This window comes from Carassius gibelio, chromosome B23, assembly GCF_023724105.1.
Source record: "Carassius gibelio isolate Cgi1373 ecotype wild population from Czech Republic chromosome B23, carGib1.2-hapl.c, whole genome shotgun sequence".
Lineage (NCBI taxonomy): Eukaryota > Metazoa > Chordata > Actinopteri > Cypriniformes > Cyprinidae > Carassius > Carassius gibelio.
In genome coordinates, this window is record NC_068418.1 from 18,694,874 (window position 1) to 18,718,483 (window position 23,610).

Genomic DNA, 23,610 nt, shown 5'->3' on the forward strand with positions numbered 1-23,610 from the left:
TGAATGCAAGAATATGTCCTGTGTGAACAGCCTCTTGGTATGTGTGAGAGGAGCAAATCACACAATCCAGTCAGTGTATGTGTGTGTGTTGTATGGTAGAAGGTTCAGTGAGATGATCAGGGTTGAATTATCTCAACCCTGTGGATGTGAAATCTTGGGATTAAGCTCCATTTAACACAGAGAGCCATGGAGCTTTATCTCAGGATTTCACTCTTACAGCCTGCTCAGTCACCATGCACACACACTCACACACACAAAAGAAAATCACCATGACACGTCCTTCACCTTTATCGACCAATTTATCAAAGAAAAAGGAGGAATAATGCTCCTTTCTTCTCTTTTTCCTGTATCTTTTTCTACTCCTTCACTCCCTCTTGCTGAGAGGAGTCTTTGGAATCATTAAACTGCATAGCACATGTCTTTAAAGGCAGCAGTGTCCAGAGCAGTGCTGTCGTGACTCCTACAGATCACAGTTGCAACGGTCTCCGCGACTCCATTCCCTAGTGGTTCTCTCTGTGTTAATGGGAATTGACCAGTGTTGTGTCCCTACTCCCACTTCGGAGACGGCCCATTCTCCCCGATGGCTACGGACCAGTGAGTCCTTCACGCCCGCCAGCCTCTGGCTGTGGTACAAGGCTGATGAGGTCACAGAGCAAAGAGAGAAAAGGGGGAAAAACAGCTATAGATATTTCAGTTCTGTGGAAACCAGCCAAACAAAATTCAACCAAGTACAATCCCAATGCACGATAATTGTACAACAAAGTGGAGAGATTTTGTGTGCATTCATGGCATAATAAATTGGACAGATTTTCCCTATTATGTGATTAAAGAGCCCAAAAATACAAAGTCCACTTAAAATGTTAGGGAAAGTTTTGTTTTCTTGCACTAAAACAGCTGTATTTTTATTTTACAGTCCACTCTGTGACATCTGCAATTAAATAGACTGTTTCTGCTACTATAGTAACCCATTTGCTTGGCTGATAAAAATTCAGTCTTTTTTTAATTTTTTTTGCTTGTAAAGTGTGTTTAACCTCAAGAGGATTTACTGGTGAGCAAGTGATGTAATACAACATTTCTCAAAATGTGTTCTGATGAGTAAACAAACCCGTCAAAGTGATTTTCAGTGGTATAGCAGAGTAACTGGTGCAGTTCATCACGTTAACTACAGTCCAGTCAGATTCACATGATCATGCACTCCCTTTATCTGTTGTTGTTTTGAGTGACACGAGGGTGCACGCTCATTGATTTAGTGAAGTTCAGAAGAGATTTGTTTATGGTAAACACTAACTTTTCGCTGCACTGGCTGCTCACTCCAAATACTACGAAAACCAAACACTCTGCTTGTATGATACATTTTTTAAAAATTCTCAATGATATATTTTGGAAAAACAGTCTGCAAACACAAATATTTTTCTAAACTAATCTAGACCTAGAAACTGAAACCTTTGAAAATCATATTGCATACTTTTCCACCAGAGTAAAAACCCTGGAGGTAGGTATCAAGGTAGAGGTGTCTATAGATAGGACTGTTTTTAAATAGTGTGCTATAGATGAGTCAGCTTATACCTGCTCTGGACTAAAAAGAGACACCTTTCATCAAACATTTATAGACATATGACATGCACACAGGCAAGGGCAAACCTGCAAGAACTGACACACACAAGCATCTAACATACAAGACACACATACACACAGTGTGTGGGCTTGAGTGTGTTCTCGCTCCACTGTGGGCTGTATTGATCTGTGCTGGGCTCTTTATTGAAGTCATGATTCATGCTCTTGCTGTCTCTCCTTCACTCCTCACAGCCACACTTCTCTCTCTCTCTCTCTCTCTCTCTCTCTCCTGACATAACCACCAGGCAGGTCTATTTACTTGCTTTGTAACTTTATCCCTTGACCCCTAACTAAATGACTGGCTGATCGGTGTCTAGAATTTTTACATGATTAAAAAAAATAAATAAGAAATGATTAAGCAGTTCTAGATTAGAAATTAAAATTAAAATAATTATAAAGAAAAACTATTTCAGGTATATCATAAAGTACTCAAATATTCAAAAAGTTAATCAAGAAAAAATTTATTAAATCTGAAATGTTACCACATTGTTGGCATAGTCTTCATGGCATAATACTATATATATAATATTTTTTAATTAACTGAGGTCCTACCTTTATGTTTTTCAAATAAATTATTTAATTAAACTATCAGCATCAAAATAAAGAAAACAAAGAAAATAAAAAGCAATAAAACAAATAAAAAGAACATTAAGTCAAAGATATAAATAACATAAAGAGCTTTTCAGCTGTATCATAAAGTACTGTATTCAAACATTCAAAAATCAAGTAAATCTATTTAATATAATACATTAACACAGATTTCGTTCTGTTGAAGTTATTCTGCTTTATATTATCTGAGAGTTTGATTATTAACAACATAATATGCACAAGCCTGACATTTGGATGGGCAGTGTTTGTCAAGTATGACGGTTTCCATTTACTAAAACATAATCAACTGCACTAAGTTTACATTAACACCACCAAGATGGGCGTTTTTGGTAATTCATTATATTGGCCGAAAGGAAATCAGCAGCCATGGTGTCTTAAGCTTATTAAGAATGAAAGAAGACCCAAAAGTACTGGTCTCGCTCTATAGATAGAGTTTGATTCATACAGTGCTGTGGGACTGATGAATCACAGCCCGTCTGCCATGCAACACGGCGAGACATATTCAATACGCACCCACACGCACAATACTGAGAAGAGAAAATCATTTGAAACAATCTCACAACCTGAAACACTTTCAAAAGCCATTTAATATTACAGTGGAGTGTTGATATTGCATTATGGGAAAGTGTTATGCTTTGTGTATTTGATAATGCTTCTGTTGATGATTCTGTGCTCAGCGTCATCGAGAAAAAGCTCTGTATTGCTGACTAATGCCCTTCAGTGCAGTGAGACATAGAAAGCCCCCTGAGTGAGCGTTCCATCTCCAACCAGCAGAAATTAATTGACTGAAAATTTTTTGCTGTTTAAGGTTCCAGCAGGTTACATGAGGCAGAGTAGCAATTGTTCACTGTTTGCCTGAGGCTATATTGCGTTTATTCTGTCTCTCTCTCTCTCTGTGCCCGATATGCGTGATATTCCTCCTTGATTCTGCCACCCCTCCTCTCCTGACCACTTTTTAGAGGCATTTCTAATATATCCATCTTTCTCCTACAGGGGATTCCTTAATCCAAAATCCTTGAAGAAAGAGAGTGAATTTGGCATTGGATTTGGTGAGTGACTGTGTGTGCGTTCTCTCAAGTAGTAGGGGGATACATACCAAGGGCCCCATTGTTGAGGCAAACACATTCAGTGCTGTGCGGAAGGGCCCTTAAGTGTTTCAGCTCACTCAGAGTGAGGATCATTCATAGATTGAGAAACATGTTTTCACACATTCATAGAAAACCTCAATATTCTAAGAAATGCTTGACAGCACTTTGATATGATGCAACATAATACTTTTTTCCCCCTCTTCTGTATTGGCTAAGCTGTATTGGCTATGATAAAGACAGAATTAAATCTAACTGTATCTAGGAATTTTTTTATTTTATTTTTATAAATGGCCCTGGTCTCATGGTCTTGTCAATGTCTACCAGTTCATCAGAACACATTTTAATGTACTGTAATTCATTTATTTATTTTTATTCTATATTTCACCATAAATGCAATACCTTTTTTAGACTCTGAAATATATTTCCTACTGATGCAACTAAGGCACCATGAGTAATATTAACAGATTTATTCAAAAGTTGCAATTTTGTCTATTCAATCATACTGTAATGGATGCAATTCTGTACATATTTTTCATTGAATACTGTTCTTGTCTGAAACCATTAGTGATAATGTTTGTATTTTGCATTTTTGCTTTAATGAAAACAAGATCATCTGACCATCTGTACAAAGGAGTCACATGATCAGTCTAACAAATTTACTAACTTGATTAGTGCAGAATCTTAACCATGTCTCATGTATTTTACATCATAAGGTTTATTTGTTATACATTTTTCAAATTCCTGAAACCTTGTTTATTTCAGCAAATTTTCATCTTGGTGTTAGACTTCTGGAGCGCACTGAATTTTAAACTGAAACGGTTAATTGCATTGCGAATGCCGTTTCATGTTGGCTCGATTAATGATGAATTTCTGTATGTGTCTGAGCTTCAGGCCTTTAACTGTGTCAAGGTCCCTTTCTGTGAAAGAGATGGTGAAAGAAGGCCAAAAACATGTCTCTTAAAGGGGTCATACCATTTTTTATTATTTAATTATTTTTCCTTGACATCCCCCATGACATTCCCCACCTCCCCCTTTTTTCAAAGCTTGGAATTGATTTTCACATTTTCATGACTAACTGTCCACACTGTCAGTTTGCAAATGCAGTCAATATCCAGCGGATCTATATTGGTTGCTATAGTAGTCATATAAGTGTCAGTATAATGCCATGAGACTTTCTCAAAGTACAGTAGCTGTCAGTGTGGAAATAGAGGATGGAAACTGGAAATTTTGCCATGGCTCATGTCTATAATGACATCTCGCTGCAGTGCTGAACTCATGAGGTACTTGAAAGAACAAAAAGCAAGAATCTTTTACACATTGCATTTACCTTGTGTCCAAGTCATTCACTCATGCACTTTTCACTACATATTCAATGTCACATACAGTACTTTGCTACAGTATATGAGGAGAGAGTAAGATAAAAAATGTCCTCATTCGTTTGTGAAGCATCATCTCAATTTTTCACATAAGGGTGTCAAAACGGTTACAAACTGGAAACTTAAAAGGCACAGATCAGTCGTGACCAAAGCATAGTCTTATGAGACAAATGAAATAAAGTCCAAAATCTTCCCGGACTTTAAAACATTGGTAACACTGCACAATAAGTTTCAATATTTTAACATTAATTAAAGCACTTATTAATCTTACTTTTAATTTCTACATATACCAATACAAATTTTACATTTCAAGTAGTCCAAATTAACAATGAACAGTGGTATATTTATCAAATGAACATTAATTTAGACTAATACATGCTTTAAAAATATGTTGTTCACTGTTAGCTCATGGACCCATATTGTAAAATGTTACCAACAGCTTAACGGCAATATCAATAGTTCTTATTTATTGTCAAATCTATAAGAGACATTAGCATAGCCTCTAAACCACCAAGAAAAATAATTCAAACAAGTGAATTGATTAATAAAACAAGACCGAAACAACAGTTAAAAAACAGCCAAACAATCTAATTGTGAGAACGAAAGAGTGAGAGAGACAGAGGGAAAGGCAGGACTAAATGGGAAGAGTGCTTAACTGTTTCCCCTGTTGCCCGGAGCAGAAGGCTTTAACCTGTTTTTTCTGTTAAACTCCTCTTAAGGAGTCCTTTCATGTTAAATATCAACTCCCTCCAAATCAGCAGTAAAATAAGCAGCTCTGTGGACGTTATATTGCTCTATATAAACACTGTAGCATTCCCTTTGAACTCCTCTCGCTGCTCATTACGCCGCCTTTGAAGACAGGATGTTGGAACATTGCTACATTTTGATTCTACAGTTATTAAGCATACGCTGCAGCAAAATTCCAGCTTGTACACCGCGTGTCAATAATGCATGACTTAGCGGTCAGCTTTTTTTTACTCAACACCTTTTGGTGCGCACTGCACACAGAGATCTTGAGCAGGTATGGGTAAACCATCGATTCGGGGAGATTTCTGCAGACTGCGCAGAACACATGCAATCATAAACACGCAGTAATAACATCACCCAGGGTTAATGTCAAATCCTGATGACGTCACGAAGAGACTCCAGCAACACCTGCCTCCGTTTTCACCAATCCAACCGTAGACACTCAGAAGTCAGATCGGGGCACTGAAAGACAGTTTAACACTGATCTGAGAGCGAATGAATGAACATAGCCACGACAAACAGAGGTTGACAGCCGGTTCTATGAACATCCTTCTGAAGAAAAGCCTCCTGGGAACTCCCTCCTTGGATCTGACAGCACGATACATCTCTCACCTCTTCTCTCGGCACAATTATGCTGCGGCTAACTTTTACATTACACATATCACTCTGAAACTGGAGCATCTGTCGACTACAAAGTGAAGCTAATCCACTCTTTTCTTAGACGAAGTGTTGGAAAGCGAGTCCGCTACAGTGTCCGGGCCCTGACGTAGGTAATTAAAAGGAATTTCAGATGACCTAAGAGAGAGAAAACAGAAATCTTTATGAAAGCGCTCGCTAGTCGATTTAAAGCTGCATGCTTAGTGTCGTCGCTTTGAACTCGCCCGGTTCTGATTTGTGTGCTGAATGCTGAAATTCCACCATCAGCCGAGCTGACAAATGAGCTGTGAGCTGCACGCTCCCAGAGAAGAGACTTGAGCACTGAACACAGAATCATACATCAAAACAAAGACATCTCTCCTTCATTACACTCTCTCTACACCGGCGTACAGGTTTTAGCGCTGAAGGTGTTATAGCCCATAAAAATAATCAGCGATCTCTGTCTGCTTTTACAGTGGAGTGAAGGCAAGGGATGTAAGGTCACAGCAGAGCTAATAATTAGAGGCAGAACAAGGGACGAGATGTTGATGATGGAGAGCGATGTGTTCCTCAGCCTGTAGCCTCGTCTCTGGCCTTACCTTGAAGTAATGTCTCTTTCTGTTCCAATGGCTTTGAAAAGCAAACCTTGAATGTCTTTTGTACAGCTCCACTGATCAGGTAGATAATAATAGTGAGAAGGCCGGATGGCCACCAAATTGCATTTTAAAAAGCTCATGCAATCAGTGGCATTCATACGACCACTCAATTTTACAAGTCATCTAACTAAAAGCCTTTATGTTCATCATTAAAAATGTATTTATGTTGGTAACACTTTACTTGAAGCTTGTGTAGGTAATGTATTATAAATAATAATGCATTAAGAACAAGATAAAATACATTATAATACTTACCTATTCATAGTTACACTGGAACGACCCAATGTAATGTGTTATGTTTTAATGCATTACCCTCTTTAAATGTATAACCATGAATATGTAAGCAATATAATGCATCATAGGTGGTTTAAAATTGAAGTGTGTAATTTCATTAGCATCACAAATTAAACTAAAATAATTACTTTTTAGTGCACTATTCACAAGAGTTCACCAAGTGAGAATGGCTTTTAACAGGAAAATATATATAGGAGGTAGAATTCAAATGGTTTCAAATTGCTGGCTTGGCAGCCTAAATAAATAAATAAATAAATAAAATAAAATCCCTTGGGCTACAGATCCTTCAAACTCCATTTTAATTAAATTACTAAAAACTGTAGATAATACATATCATCTTATTCTGTCATTATGTCAAATTTCCCTACACATCTTTAAGAATCTCACTGTCATTTTCAGAGGGTTGTTTTTATAGAAGCTGATAACTAATTACACCGGGTTCAAAAGACATGATTAGGTGACTTTCTACACTGACTACAACATACACGCAGCCTTTCATTTAGCTATAGAAAGGTATAAGATGGATTGAGGGACAAACCACTTTGTGAATTAGTTGTACAGCACTCTCTTGAAATGTGTTATTGGAAGACTAATATTGATCTTCATTCCACAGTCATAGTGGCATAGTGATGCTTCATTCTATGTCAGAAACCATCGAAAATTTTACATTTTGTACTTCCTTTTCTGCTGCCCTTTCTTTTTGCACATTCCTCTTATTGACAACATTTGAAGAGACAGCAAGTCATCATGGGAAAACAGTCTTTCTGCACCTTTGGAGCTAAAACTTCAACAAATCTCGAGTTTGGAGCTGCAAAACCATGGCAACGGCACACTCTAGAAACATCATAACCGGATTCATCGTCTGCCTTTCACACACATGATATACAGAGATTGCAGGAGTGAGCAGTCACAGAAAGAAATATAGCCGCAACCCTGAGAGCAAACGGAGAAGGAAGGAAGGTTTAGAAAGAGGGCAACTAAAAGAAGGAGACCACATCTTACATTTTAAAAAGTGTCTTACATTTATGCATTTAGCAGACGCTTTTATCCAAAGCGACTTACAGTGCATTCAGGCTTTTGTACATTTCATAATTTTTTTTTTTTACCAGTATGACTAAGCAAATCAACTAGCTGTCTATGCATCCCAGACAGCTGAGGAAAAGGTTAGACATTTTGGAGTACCGGGCAAACTTTCCCTTTGTACTTCCATCAGTTTCTATATATCTGCTAATTTCACACAAGAGCTGGAAGCAGCGGTTTGTTAAGAGAGAGTCTGTTATGTCACTTGCTCCTCCTTGTCTCGCATCTGGCTTCGCAAGCTGCTGCTATCGGCGACCGCATCTGCACGTGGACACACCCTGCTCGAAACAGCATGTGGCGTATCGCAAAATAATAGCCATTTTCCAAACAATTACAGACGAAACGTCCCCCTGGAGAAAAGAGATGCTGATAATTGGAACCCGAGAGCGGCCTCTGTTAACACAAATAAACACGGCTGCGTATCGCTGATCCTGCAAAGTAGCTGTTGCTTTCAATCTGGACGCAGAGTGGTGATAACGTTGACATACTGCAACCTTCCCTGCTGCTGTCCGCTGCAAAGGTGCCCACTTGATTATGGCATTACAAACGGCGGTTTTGACATTTGTCTTCATTATTATCAAAGGAGAGAGGTGATTGAGCTACAGGCATGCTCCATTAGCCTTGCTCATCGCGTTCTCGCACGGATGATATCACGCATTAGATGGAGTCAACATGAAATAACGTGTTGGGACCGAGGGGGTCTGGATGGGGCTCTCTCGGCTGGTGGAGGTTAAGAGAGCAGGAGCTGCATCTAAATAAGAAAGCTTATTTCAATCTGTATAATTACCACTGGGTAATGAAAAACTCGCCCACCCTGCCACCTTCACTTAAGAGAAATCAATATGTATTTGGGAGTTTATTAGAATGCCGGAATCATGAGTTGGGTCTTGGGGAGGGCAATATGTGTATCAACAGCGCAAGTCGAATTAACAGCTAATCAAGGAGGCGCTTGAGTCCTTTACTCTTAGTGGCACGGATACTGCTAGGTGCAATTTCACAAGTTTCAAAACACAATTCGTTTTTTTAAACAAATATTTATGGTATGACCAGGAATTGCTACTGGTAATGATGGGGCATTTGCTGGCTAAAACATTCCTAAACAACGTTAATCTTGTCAAATTACCAACAGGAATGTTCATTAACATATCCTTTTTTTTCATACACTCTTAGAAATATGGTTTCAAAAGGGGGATTTTACAACGATGCCATAGAAGAACCATTTTTGATTCTGCACATAACCTTTCAGTGAACTATTCTTTAAAGAAACAAAAAATTGCATGAAGAGCCTTTTAACATTCTAAAGATCCAATTTCAAATATATTCAGTGCAAGGTATAATTTATAATAATTTTCATCAGTTCAAACCTAAAATCAGCAAGCTTTTATTTTGGCAGGTTTCTGAAAAGCAAGTATATGTGCTACCTGTGTTAGCGCTGCAGAGTGAAGTGTGTCAATCTAAAATTTTGATTGTGCATTAACCTCTGCATTAAAGTGAACCTCTGACTATAAAGATCCTTTTGTGCAATAGTAAGGCAATTTAATTTCAAGCTTGTAATATGCATAATAATCTTTAAAACTATAACAAAAACTTTGTAAAACACCAAATCAAAGCCTTCAAAAATTACTACTAAACTGTTTGTTTTAGTGCTTTGTCCTGAGAAATTACTTAACTGAACTAAGTAGCACATCCATTCAATTGCCCTCAGCATTCTTCATTACAAAGCCCTGTTGGGAGTCACTATCTGAATGTTTTTTAAAACATAAAAATGTGTCTTGAATGTTTAGAACACAAGGGCAGTTACAGAAGATCATTCAAGAGAAAATTCAAGTCCAACACTCTTTGTTCTAAATAAAACGTTTGCGTGGCTAATCAATATAAATCAATAATGCAACTAATCAATGTGTGACTATATAATTAAAATACTCTGCAATAGTAAACTGCTGCTCCTGCCCTAACTTTTCTACCTAGTGGATATATTTTATGTTAATTAACAACTAATTTATTTAGGGCTAAGCTTAAATATGTTTATACTGAGACTGAATTCTTTAACAGATATTGTCTTCCTTTCATTAGGCCGTTAGTGATTAAAGTTAAGTCATATCCAGGATTTTTTAAGGTCAAACAAGGCCATAGAACATTAGAAAATAAACGTTTTTGCACTGGACAGAAACTGAAAGCTTAGTCCATAATTCATGGAGGTCCAGCTTTAAAGCCCTTGATTCTACTTTGTACTTGCCCTTAAGAAAACCTATAGATCCTTCACAGCATCAACGGTTATTAAAGGGATAGTTCACCCAAAAATGAAAATTAGATGTTTAAATGCTTACCCCCAGGGCATCCAAGATTTAGGTGACTTTGTTCCTTCAGTAGAACACAAATTATTATTTTTAATTCAGTCGTTGCAGTCTCTCAGCCATACAATGCATGGCAAATGGTAACAATAAACAACATGCACAGACAAATCCATATTAAACCCTGCGGCTTGTGACAATACATTGATGTGTAAAGACACAAAACGATCAGTCTGTGCAAGAAACTGAACAGTATTTATATAGTTTTTCTTAACTCTGTTCACGCAATCTTCGAACTGTTAGAACTAACCTGTGAACGCGCCTCACAGCAGCAAGCGCATGAGGCATTCTTCTTCTTCTGCTTTATGATGGATTGCAGATTTACAAGCGCATTACTGCCACCTATCTCTCAAATGGATCATTGACACTCTATCTACAATCTCAATTAGGAGTGTCAATGGTCCACTTGAGAGTAATGCACTTATAAGTCTGCAATCCGACATAATGCAAGAATGGAAAAATTATATAAATACTGTTCAGTTTCTTGCACAGAACAATTGTTTTCTGTCTTTATACACCAATGTATCATCACAATATAGATTCACAAATATAGATTCTGTTACCATTTGCCATGCATTGTACGACTGAGAAACTGCAACAACTGAATCAAAAATCATAATTTGTGTTCTACTGAAGAAACAAAGTCACCTACATCTGGGATGCCCTGGGGGTAAGCAGATAAACATCAAATTTTCATTTTTGGGTGAACTATCCCCTTTAATATCATACAGTGTTTTAAGAAGGTCAACATTGGAAATTTCTAAATTGTAAATTTAGAGCGTTTTTCAAATAGTTTATCAAAATTACCATGGTTTACCTTGACAACACTGAGTTGCTTAAAATACTAATAAGTACAGTATAATGTCCAGAAGAGAAGAACTGGCTGAACAGAGAGAGAAAGAGAAAGAGAGAACAGATTAAGAATTAGATTTTGTTAATAAAGAATTAGACCAGAGATTGATAGGGTCTCAACTCTGATATCAAAACGTTAAAAAATATAAGCTTGACAAATGTATAATAAATGACTTTCAATCTAGGATAACCCCTTTACACCCTTACAAGATGTCTGAGGTTTTAACTTAAGCCCAAATGTCAAATCCCAAAAGTAAATAATGAAATAAAATAAAATCCTAGGGAGTTTTCCTTATCACTGAGGGTTTATAGGACACTATTTTATTTTCCTCTCTCTTTATCAATTTTCTGTAAAGCTGCTTTGGAACAATACATTGTAAAAGGCACCACACAAATACAAACTGAACTCTGATGATCCCTCAAGTCAGCCAGAATTTACAGCACAGACAGAAAAAGTTGAGATCAGCTACCTGTGTATGTCACACTTAACTTTTCGACTTTTCAGCACTTTTCCTGCAACATTATTCATCAGATTCACTCCTTGAATTGATGGTGTTAAAAAGCCATGTAATAGAAAGACAAAACAGCTATCCTTGAAAGCGGCTAGGTAGCCAGGAATTATTAGGAATATAGATGAGTCCGCTGAGCACTGGGATCATGGGTGGTTGACTTCCTGATTAGGCCTTTGCAGCTTATGGTCAGAGGAGGAAGACGTCAGCAACAACCAGGAAAGAAACTAGATAGACAGTAATGGACATGCCTTTTTCAGGTGGCCCTGTTGCATTGTGGGAACGAGTTAGAAGGAGAAGGAGGGATGCTCATCTATCTCACCATCTACACTCTCACCTGAAGTGATGGGGAGACGTCAGGAAGCCAGGCTGCTATTTCACGCCCTGTTAAGTACTAATGCTGTAACACACGTCTTGCTCCAATTTAAGGGAACAAGGAGTTTTACTGTGAACTCAAGGTTCATCTGTTCTATAGAGAGAGAGAGAGGGAGAGTGAAGGAGGCTGGGTAGCCACCACAGTTGCCACTTAAAGGAATAGACAAGTAGCCCGGAGTTTTACCAGCATTTGTTTCAAACACACACAGACAACACAATATGACACCTCTCGTTCACACACCCCTCCTGGAGAAAAAGCCCTCAGTGAAACGGCTCTGAAGGTGAAGGTCACGTCATTTATTTGCGTTTGCAGTAAACAGGTCTGAGGCAGACTGATAGGGCAAGGTTATTATCCTGAAGAGCACAGCTCTGATTGATCGCTCTGCACTCGGTTTGGGGTGCGCTGGGAGGACGTAGTGAGTGGCCGCTCCCCTATTATACTGCTGCTCATAGCAGGAGGAGAGAAACACAGGACCGTCGGAGTCCACTCACTGCTGGAGCCATCTGATCAGAGGCCTCATTATGCTTCACCTATGGAGAGGCGTTCATTTGACTGTAGTCTCTTCACAGACACAGAGGGGGATTTCTTAAAATGACAGTTTACTCAAAAACAGGGCTGTAACTAAAATCATTTTTATGATTCATCTATTGATTATTTCTTCAGTTATTCAAATAAAAATGCCAATTGTTTATATTTTACTGAAAAAACCCCCCCAATATTTTACTTGCTACTCATTGTTCTTCAAATAAGGAGCAAATTGAAATCTATGAAAATAAATACAGTATCTATTTACGTCATTAAATATACAGTAAAAACAGTAATATTGTGAAATACTATAACAATTTAAAATACCACTTTTCTATTTTAAGACATTTTAAAATGTAATTTATTTCTGTGATGGCAAAGATGAATTTTCAGCAGCAGTTACTCCAGTATCCACTTTCACGTGATCAGAAATCATTCTAATATGCTGATTATTAATATGGAAAACTATTAATTATAACATATTAATGATTATTAATATGGTTGTGCTGCTATTCTTTTAAGGATGAATAGAAAATTAAAAAGAACAATATTTATTTGAAACAATTTTAATCAATTGAATTCTTGCTTATTAAAAAGTATTAATGTCTTTAAAAATAATAATAATAATAATAATTTTACAGGCCCCAGACTTCTGAATGGTAGTCTATGTAGGCTATGTAGTGCATTTTTGCTGAAATTGATTACTCATTACTTTGCTGAAATGAAAATATATATATTTTAAATTATTAGAATTATTATTATTACTTATTTTAGCATTACCCCCACAATTTAAATTTCGCTCAATCACTTGCCATTTGAAACCATTAGACTTTAATTCTTGAGTGAAACACCAGAGGAAATGTTCCTGTATCCTCTCTTATAATGTCAAGCTGGTTTTATCCAGTGAAAGCTGCGGTTACATTTTACTGTGAGAAAAAGAACAACTTGGACCTTCCTCTAAACATCTCCTTCTGTCTTATCCCTTTAAGCCTGCAGTGAGCTAGGAAGTGTTCTCAGTGTGCACTCTTTTTTTCTCTGCTTGCCAGATATGCAATTTTCTGCTGAGTCCACCTTAGTACCCAAAGCCTTCTTGCCACCCTTCTGAAATTAGCCCACTGTAAGCCACAGCCATTTACACAGGAAAAAACATATGGAGGCATGTTAGAGGATAAGCCTGCCAGATGACAGCAGGCGGTGCTGGCTGAGAGATATAAAAGAAAGAGAGAGGGAGAAAGGAAGAGAGAGATTGGTTTATTTGAGTGTTTCTTCAGCTCACTGAGTGAGTTCAACTCTGAGTTACCTCAGCTCAAACAAGATCTTTTAGGAGAATTCAGTATGTGTGTGGGTCAGAGGACACCTCAGAGATGACAGAAGCCTATAAAGATCTTTGAAGCATTTCTCACATATATCTGAACTTTACAAGACTACTGGCTGATGTGTTGAGAAACTTTTATCACTGTAAATGTCCTTTAAGGAACAGTTAACACAAAAATGAAGATTCTGTCATCATTTATTGACTGACATTCATTCTTCTGTTGAACACAAAAAGAGATAATCTGCAAAATCATCCAAGCCACAAAAATATGCCAGGGGCTGTCAAAAAAAAAAGTACTACAAAAGCACACCATAAATAGTTCAAATTGACTTTGTGTGCTACATTTCAAGTCGTCTTTAGTGATTAAGCTGCTTTCTGTGAGGAATGTACCAAAATGTATGTCATTAGCCAAACTCTCTAAAATAATGCCAAATTTCATTGGTTGTCGCATGTTCTGTAAATGTGTGTGAATATGCAAATATGTGAATAAGCTTCAGGATTATAAATGAATTACTCTAAAATATTGGTGTAAGGATTTACTTTGAATTAATTTTTGCAAATAATTAAGAGGAAAAAAACGCAGCGAGTTAAACATTTTGAAATGTCTTTTAAAACACACTTAAATAATTTTTTTTAATATACAATTTTATAAAAAAAAACATACATTTTGGTCTTTTCCTATTAGTCCAAATGATATGAAATACAGAGCACAAGTTATAGACTTTTATGATGAATTTTTGCCATTTTTGCAGTTTGAAAATCTGTTTCCAATATTGTATGGAAAACAGAAGCGCAAACATTCTGTTAAGCATCTGGCTTGATGCTAAATCATAATGATTTGAACAGCACGAGTAAAAAGCCAATTTTGGGAACTATACCTTTAAGAGGTAAAGCTAGTGAATTTAATGGATAATCGGCAGAAACTCCAAACTTCCTCTGAAACATCTGCTGTGAGGAAACACACTGCCAAAAATGATTGGCAGAGATTCGGTTGTTAGTTGAGGCCTGTTCACTGTCTAATGAGAGCTCCATGAAGAGAGAGCAAGCAGAGAATAATACACGTCTTGGCAAGTGTATCAAATATTCTGTGTGTGTGTTTTGTCAATTATATGACTGTATAATATGGGTTTGGGCTTGCATATGCAAAACAACATCACATGACCTCAGCATGCTCAACTATCCAGAGGACACCATACAAAATGATAGATATTCAGTTCAAACACCTAAAAACAAGAGAGTAAAACTCTGGATCCAGCACCCACACTGTTTGGTGAGGATGTATATGTGTGTATGAGTGGAGATAAATCAAAGCGTGCTCTCACACACACACACAGCGGGGCCGTGCCAGGGTGTGGAAAAGCAGAAAAGGGCCCTGCAGTCTACCTGTGATGGCAGTGGTTCCCAGCATGGGGGACGATTAATGCCGGCACTCTGGAGCAGAGCAAACATCCCGAGCTTAATAAGGTACAAACAATTGCTTCCATTTTGTTTGCTATCAAGGGAAAACTAAACTCGGGCTGCTGAGGTGTATTTTTTCATTCTCAAATGTGGACTAGAAAAAGTTGGAGCTGACTTGGAGACTTGCCGAGCTAAACCACCGGCTTCTTTTCTTAAGTGTGCCCATTATTTGCACCCCAACGATCTCAAAGCGGATTGATGGGTTTGTGTGCGCTACAGTGCAAGGACAAACAGCCTCACCTCCACTCCTTGTACTTTGAGCTTCATGTGATCCTCCCGCGTGGTCTTCCCATCTTTCCTTTTTTTCCAGCAGTAGCCATCCTTTCTGTACTTCACCTTCTTCCTATTGTAGAGGATCATCGACCCATTCTGTGGCCTAGATCCAGAAGTGAGGGAAAAGGAAAGAAAAGGGTTGGATGGAAGAAAGAAAGAAAGAAAGAAAAAGAAATAAAGAAAGAAAGAAGATGGGGTTGGGTGGGAAGGGAGAGAAAGAGAAATTTTAGTGCTGTGGGACTCATTCGGCAGAAGTACAAAGAAGGCTGACTCAAGGCAGAGAAAGAGAGAAGAAGCAATGCACCAGTGTATACCAGTGTCACACACTTGTACACACACACCTCATACATTTGTATATGGGTGTTTATGGCCTTACAGAGTTATAGAAGAAGGCTTGAAGTTGCCATGAAATGGAATTTGAAGCCCATATTACCTCTGTAATGTGACTTGTAGTTCTGCTTCATGAATTTACAAATCCCTTGAAGATGTTAAGCATTTTTTAAACAAGAAGAATCATACAGTATGCTTTTCAGGATTTGCTTAACATGCAACTTCTACACTATCGTTCAAAAGTTTGGAGCCACTAATGATTATTATTATTTAAATTTACAAGGGTAAATTTATCAAAATTAAATGTTAAATTTAAGATGGTAAACAGTAATTTTAAATTGCAATAATAATTCACAATATTACTTAAAAAAAAAACTGTACTTTGATTAACTAAATCCAACACTGATGACCAAAAATTACTTCTTACTGACCCCAAACTGTGGCATAATGATTTAATTACCATTCCTTGTAATTTTGTTTTGCATTTGAACTGTTCATACAATTGAACTTTTTTAAGATTATTGTATTTCCAAGTAAAAAAAAAGATATTTATCCCAATTTAATGGCTCATTAAAAGTCCCATGGCATAACAATTCCCCTTTATGAGTTTTTTTGTAACATTAATATGAGTTCCCCTAGCCTGTTTATGGTCCCCCAGTGGCTAGAAATGTTGAAAGGTGTAAACCAAGCCCTGGGTGTCCTGCTCTGCCTTTCAGAAAACGAGAGCTCAGACTGATCTGGAATCTTCCCCTTATGTCGTCATTCGATATGGATTCGACAGCACCACCACAAACAGTGTTCATAACAGTGTTCATCGGGGGAAGTCGTGGCCTAGTGGTTAGAGAGTTTGACTCCTAACCCTAGGGTAGTGGGTTTAAGTCTTGGGCTGGCAATACTATGACTTAGGTGCCCCTGAGCAATCCCCAACTGCTCCCCGGGCACCGCAGCATAAATTGCTGCCTACTGCTCCTGGTGTATGTTCACTGTTTGTGTGTGTTCACTGCTGTGTGTTTGCACTTTGGATGGGTTAAATGCAGAGCACAAATTCTGAGTAAGGGTCACCATACTTGGCTGCATGTCACTTCACTTCACCTGATTTCTGATGTGTAGCTAATTATTCAAGTTCACATAGACTTTCTTTCTAAATCATTTAATACTGTTTACGCATCTTAGTAGAATGAAAAAAATACTTAAAGATTTACATACATTAAAGATTTTAGTACTTTCTTAATATATGTTCCTGGTCTTAACATCTAGCAGTGAATCATTTGTTGAGACATAATAAAAGTGTATTAAGGAAATGCTGTTACCAGTAGCCAAATAGCTATTTAGCATCTTTTATTCTCCAGTTGTACCGTATGTAGCCTTTCTAAAATGTGTTCAAATAGGGTTAATTTTCTATTCAAGTCAACTCTAAATATACTAAAACTCTGCTTTGTTTGTCAAGGAAGAGAGAGAAATCTGTATATTTCATATAGAAATATGACCAGCAGCGCATTGCTGATGCAAATGAGCGGTGGAGCACGTCCTGTGGGGAAAACATGCGCGAGAACATCCTCAACTTTCCATTTATAATTCATTCTCACTTTACCATCCCACTGCCCTCTGGTTGATAATGATACCGTGTACGCATCTGAAGAGCTCTCAGCTCGCTTCTCTTTATGACACTACACATGTTTCTCAACAACTAATAACTGCAGAGCAAGAAGGCATAGCAAGAACACACATTCGCACTCAACCATGTGTGCACACACACACACTGTCTACGAGGGCATGCACGCTCAGTGAAAAGCTACAGGCGCACACATTAAGGTGCATCTATGGCTGGCTGGGTCCCAGGAGGCTGCAGTTTTGTTGTGTGCGAGTTGGGAATGTTGGAGTTCAGGCGCTTCAGCAAAGTCTCAGCCATGAAACCAGCTGCTGTTAGCGTCTGTTAGCCAGCCATCACTTTAGCCCAGCATGGCAGCAAACATATTATAAATCTCACACACACACACACACAACTCATACTCCCCACATACCCAAACAGCCCCGCCTCTCTGGAAACGGCAAGTTATTGTCTGCCTGCATTGTCTTGTTTATTTTATCATTTCTTTTTGGTGCAGATTTATTTATAATACTGCATACATCAGTTTGCAGCTCAGCTCATGGGGCGTCTTGTTTATCTTGCAATTTCTCATCAATCATTTCCGGGGATGAGTCTCAGGGGCTGATGGGGCCCCTCTCTCCCCGCACTGTGGCCCCTGACAGCACCTTTTAATTAGAGATGCCAGTCAAAATCTGTCATGCACAATCCTCTCTCGTTCTCCCTCAACCGATTTGTCAAGTGCCATGGGTAGTTGCTATGTCTGTTTGCCCATCTCGCTTTCATTCATGCTTTTTTATAAAACCCCAATTTGTCATGTGCTGACCTTAACACTAATTAATTCTGCTTTTAAACCCATCTCCTATCTCTGTCTCTTTGTTTCCCATTCTATCATGTCATCTTCATCCTGATGCTGCTTTCATTCAACTCGCTGAGCTCTTCTGTGTGAATGTCATTCTGAAAGACTTCCTGCTGCACCGTATTCATTCTCTCTCTCTTTTGGTTTCTTGGTGGGGCTGGGACCATGTCGGTACTGTTTAAGTCATTAATCTGTTCGCTGTGATGCCTGCTGTGGGATTGAGCATGAGATACAAGGATAGGAAGCGGAATGGAAGACACTGGAGGAAGAGTTACAATAACCCTAATCATATTTTAACCACATCATTCCAAAATCAAAAACACACATTACCACATAGCACAGTTATATTGTGTCCACTTATTTACAGGAATAGTCATTTTATTCCATCTACATTATTTACAAATTGTGCATCTATGTGCACATGGCTGGTTAGCATTGCTCCCAGTTGCCCCTGCTGGTAGATTTTGTAATGACATCATCCTGTTCTAAAAAAGCACATCTTTTTTAGTGATGGCTGTCTATTCTGATGTGCTACGAGGACATGAAAATGTATAGTTTGCAGAAACAAGTGATTTTAAGCTGTTGCAATTAAATCAGCAGCAAAAGAGAACTCATTTAGCTATATGTGAGTTGTCTGAACGATTTTTTTCTGAGCGATGACAGAGACGTGTGAGCGCACGTGATTTCTGCTGCTTTATAGGCCTTGAACGGTAAATACACACACTTGTATGTGTCAAAATGCTCATCTTTACAGGTGTCTAAACACAGTAATTTAAATCTTAAGTGAAAGCAAACAGTTGAGAAAGAAAATACATATGTCACAGTATGTTGGATCTGGGCAGCTCTTATAGTGATAGCAGTTGTTAATCAAACAAATAAAGAGAGAAAATCTCTCACTGCTTTTGACTAAATAACTTTTGTAAATTTAATAAGAAGAATACAGGTATTTAATTTATACAGTGAATAATATGTTAAATACATTTCATTACTTTATATAGCATATGTACAGTATATATATATATATATATATATATATATATATATATATATATATATATATATATATATATATATATATATATATATATATAGCACTCCTTATTCATTTTTTCTACAGCTGTTTTTTGTCCTATTGCTTTTAAATAGTTCCTTATTCTTACTTAATCGCTGACTGTGATACTGACACTGGTGAAAAGAAATTGTGAAATTTTTTATATGATTTTCATATATATTGTTACTGTGAAATAAAATAACTCATATAGTGACATAAGATTTTGGTTATATCGCCCATCCCTGGTGATTAGTCACATGGCATTTATTTCAAATGGTGCTGAAGAGATGAACAGGAATGCTAATAGATACTTCAACTTCTGCTATGCAGTATAACACATTAATGTCAGTAAAAATTGATCAACAAATCAGAAAAGGCTGTTTAGTGGTAACATGTGGGAAAAACATCTTTACTGTATAGTAACTAGCAACAGGCCAAAAACACATTCTGTTCCTATGCCAGTTTACTTATTGTTTGCTGATACCATGGCCAAGCTAAATGTACCTACAGAGCGAAACATAAAACAACAAACAATAACGTAATGGATCCTTGTCTTACACAAGGATGAGTAAAGATTCATGAGTTGAAAATTCATAGGGTTCAGGGCCATCTCTAGCTTGGAAAAAACTTGTGGAATTGGGGTGAAGCTTATAGGTCAAAGGTCTCTGTACCTTACTTATCAGTGGTAAGCAAAAGTTATCCGATGTTGCTTTTATCCACTCAAAGACCTTCCTAATGCACCACTTTTCAATTTGAGGCAGTTGAAGGAGTGCATGGCCATCTTCTGGAGTGTAAGACAGACTGCTGCTCCAGCCTGTGAGACTTCTGTCTCACTCTCTTTGTACATGAGCCATTCAATTATATTTATCAGAATTATACGTAATTATATGTATAAGGAAAATGCCAACTACTATGTTATCAAAAAACAATGACAGGAGGCCATGGGTCTCAGAGGCCTACACGTGAGAGATTAATATGGAAATGCAGAAGTCATTTATTCAGAACAACTTACTGTGAGTCAGCCTCAACAAGTTACCTTCAATCTGCACATGGGCTCATTCAGAACCTCAAGAGATCCTTCATTTACCAAAGCTAATTTCATCCAGGTATTTAGTTTACAGTGGTCATGTACATTTTGTTTGTGTGTTTGCAGTTTTCTCATTATATTCCAAATGAGTTTGTGAAAACCAAATAAATTCAGGAAAAAGAACAGTGTGAAAACAATTTAACCATAGAGTAAACTCTTTCATTTTGTAAACATAAAATGTAACCTATCCACAGACAGTGCTGCTCAGAAAAAATTCATTTGGCAGTATGTAGGAAGTTTCTTCACTAAACTGTCAAATGTATTTCACTGCAAAAGTCTGTCTAAACTAGGAACAGTGTATCTATTGTTTCATCATTTTACACTCCAAAACTTCTTTTTGTGAAATGTTTGGCTTGAAAAGTGTGCTTGTGCAATATTGGTGTAAAATAAATGCCACTTGGCTTGATATTTTCTTCTCTAATGCAATAACATTCATACACTTTAAAGTGGGGCTTAAGTGTCCGAAAACATTTAGAGACTGCTGTAAAGCTCTGAGCTCTGAGCGTCAAAAGCGAAGCATCTGAATCATAATTGCTGTAATTCCTGCTAAAGAAAAGTCATCAAAACGCATTAGAGAGGGTGAAATGTTTGGCTGGGTGATCTAGTGCTACTAAAGCAGCAGACCAGGCAGCTCCTCTAAAGTGCTACAATTCCCTTGGAAAGAAGAGGCTGTTTGATTAATGCAACACTTGTTGTTTTTCTCTGCTCTCAACCTGTGAGTATATGTGTGTGTGAGCGAGAGAGAAAGCGAGTGAGCTTTTGAAGATCAGGGAGGTAAGCAGGCTGAAGCCAAGCTCCACAGGAGGGAGTGGGCATGTGCTGTCATCAATTACCCATCAGGCTTTCAGACACCACTTCTAACGGCCAGCTACCACCAGCTGACATTTATACAAACATGGATACCGATACTCACATACAGAGTCATGCATGCAAACACATAATGTGCACCATAAGACCTGATATAAAATAAATAGTAATGCATGCCTAGATACTCAAAGGTGCTTACTCACAAAACAAAACACACACTGACACCCTGAGAGAAACCACACACACTAACCAGAACATATGCTCACACACACACACAAAGCCTGTCAATCTCTACTGAATCAGCATTCAGCATAACATACCCCCAAGTCATAATGACAGCCTCAGGAAGAGTGATGCATCACAACATTCCACACATACATACACACACACACACACATACAAAGTCAAGCATGGATAAGGGGCTTTCTAGAAGATACAATTCCACTTATTTTGCGATGCCATGTGCTGGTGCTAGAGGTCTGGGACCTGGGTTTAGGTCAGTTTGGCTATATAGAGTATAACTTCAGGTTTGAGTTTATATGCCTTCTATGTAAAGCATGGGCAAACCTATTTAGTTTTTGAATTATGAGTTTTCAGGTGTTTTTCTTAAATACATTATTACAGGAGATTTTGAGGGTTGAATCAAAAGTCTAAGCTATTTTTAAAGATATTTCAAACAAAACACTAGGGGCCCTATCATACACCTGGTGCAATGCGGCTCCAGGCACAACGCAGTTGTTTTTTTAGTTTCAGCCTGATGCAGTTATCATCTTCCTATCCTGTTCAGGGGCATTGTTGAAACGTTGCTATTTTGAGGCAACTGAAATAGACTACGCCATTGACCAACTTAAACCTGGTCTAAAGTCAATGGCGCAGTCGTTTTTTTTGTTATTTAAAGAGTGCGTTACTAATATATGTCTATAGGCTGGTCCACAACGCGCGTACACTCTGCTTTTCACACACACAGGGGTGCGCAGCAGAACACATACATGGCAAATATAAAGAACTAAAGGATTTCAATGTAAAAGATTTATTATTAATTAATTATTCTGTAGGCTACATTTAAAAATGCCTAAATGTTATAATGGATAATCACTGAATTAACCTCAGAATTAGGCTACCTATTTGCTAGCGCTTAAGCAGCTCCATTTCGTCTCTGGAGACGTGTTCAGTCTTTAATTGCGCTGTAAATAACGAATCCACCATGGCGCAAGCGCAACAGGCTCTTAAAGGGAATGGGAAATGAAACAGTTTATTGCACAAAACGCCCAAAACGCACCTATTACTCATTTAAAAAATGGGGACAATCCTTTTAGACCATGCGTTGGGCATGCAGACCATTTCACCATTGTTAAACTAGCAAAAGTGGTTTCAGGCCCTAAGTGCACCTGCGCCGTGTGCTTTAGACTATGCATTTAGTTTGTTAAAATAGGGACCTTGTGTTTATAATACACTAAATAATATAAAATATAATATAATATAAAACATACAATCTAAAACACAATAGAAATGATATATACTGATAATATGAAATGTTTCTTGAGCACCAAATCATCATTAGAATGATTTCTAAAGAATCATGTGACTAAGGACTGAAGTAATCACTGTCAAAAACTCAGCTCTGCCATCACAAAAATAAATCAGAATAATACATATAGATATATATATATATATATATAATACACTAGAACAGAAACTGTGCAGCTTGTTTATGAAATTTAGCCACATTCACAGCTACATTCCCTCAAAATCTCACCAAGAAATGCTGTGAAGGCAATGTTACACAATGAAGGTTATGTCTGACCTCCCTGTCAGGTGAGTTTAAAAATCCTCTCTTTCTCTATTTCATATCTGATTGCCTGTAAAGCAACGCTTGTCCCTTTCTGCACAAAACAGATGCTCTAGTCATGGTTATCACAATGGGAAAACGCAGAGACAATTCAAAAAGAACATAAATTACAATGATTCACACAATGTCTCGCCACTTCTAGACCTAAGGGGTAGGATAAGAGATGGTGGAGGGAGGAGCCTTTGCAGAAGGGAAATTCAGTGATGTCATTAAGTGAAGTGAATTGACGTGACATTCAGCCAAATATGGTGACCCATACTCGTGCTCTGCATTTAACCCATCC

The 23,610-nt window shown here is 37.8% G+C and overlaps 1 protein-coding gene across 15 annotated transcripts in view; it reads right to left on the reverse strand.

Moving 5' to 3' along the window:
• camta1a (calmodulin binding transcription activator 1a) overlaps positions 1-23,610 on the reverse strand; it is a 352,256-nt gene that overhangs the window by 135,017 nt on the left and 193,629 nt on the right. For all 15 annotated transcript variants that reach the window (XM_052593210.1, XM_052593212.1, XM_052593208.1 and 12 more), the window contains one exon: positions 15,727-15,862. In XM_052593210.1, the coding sequence (XP_052449170.1) occupies positions 15,727-15,862 (136 nt within the window). The remainder of the gene's footprint in view (positions 1-15,726; positions 15,863-23,610) is intronic.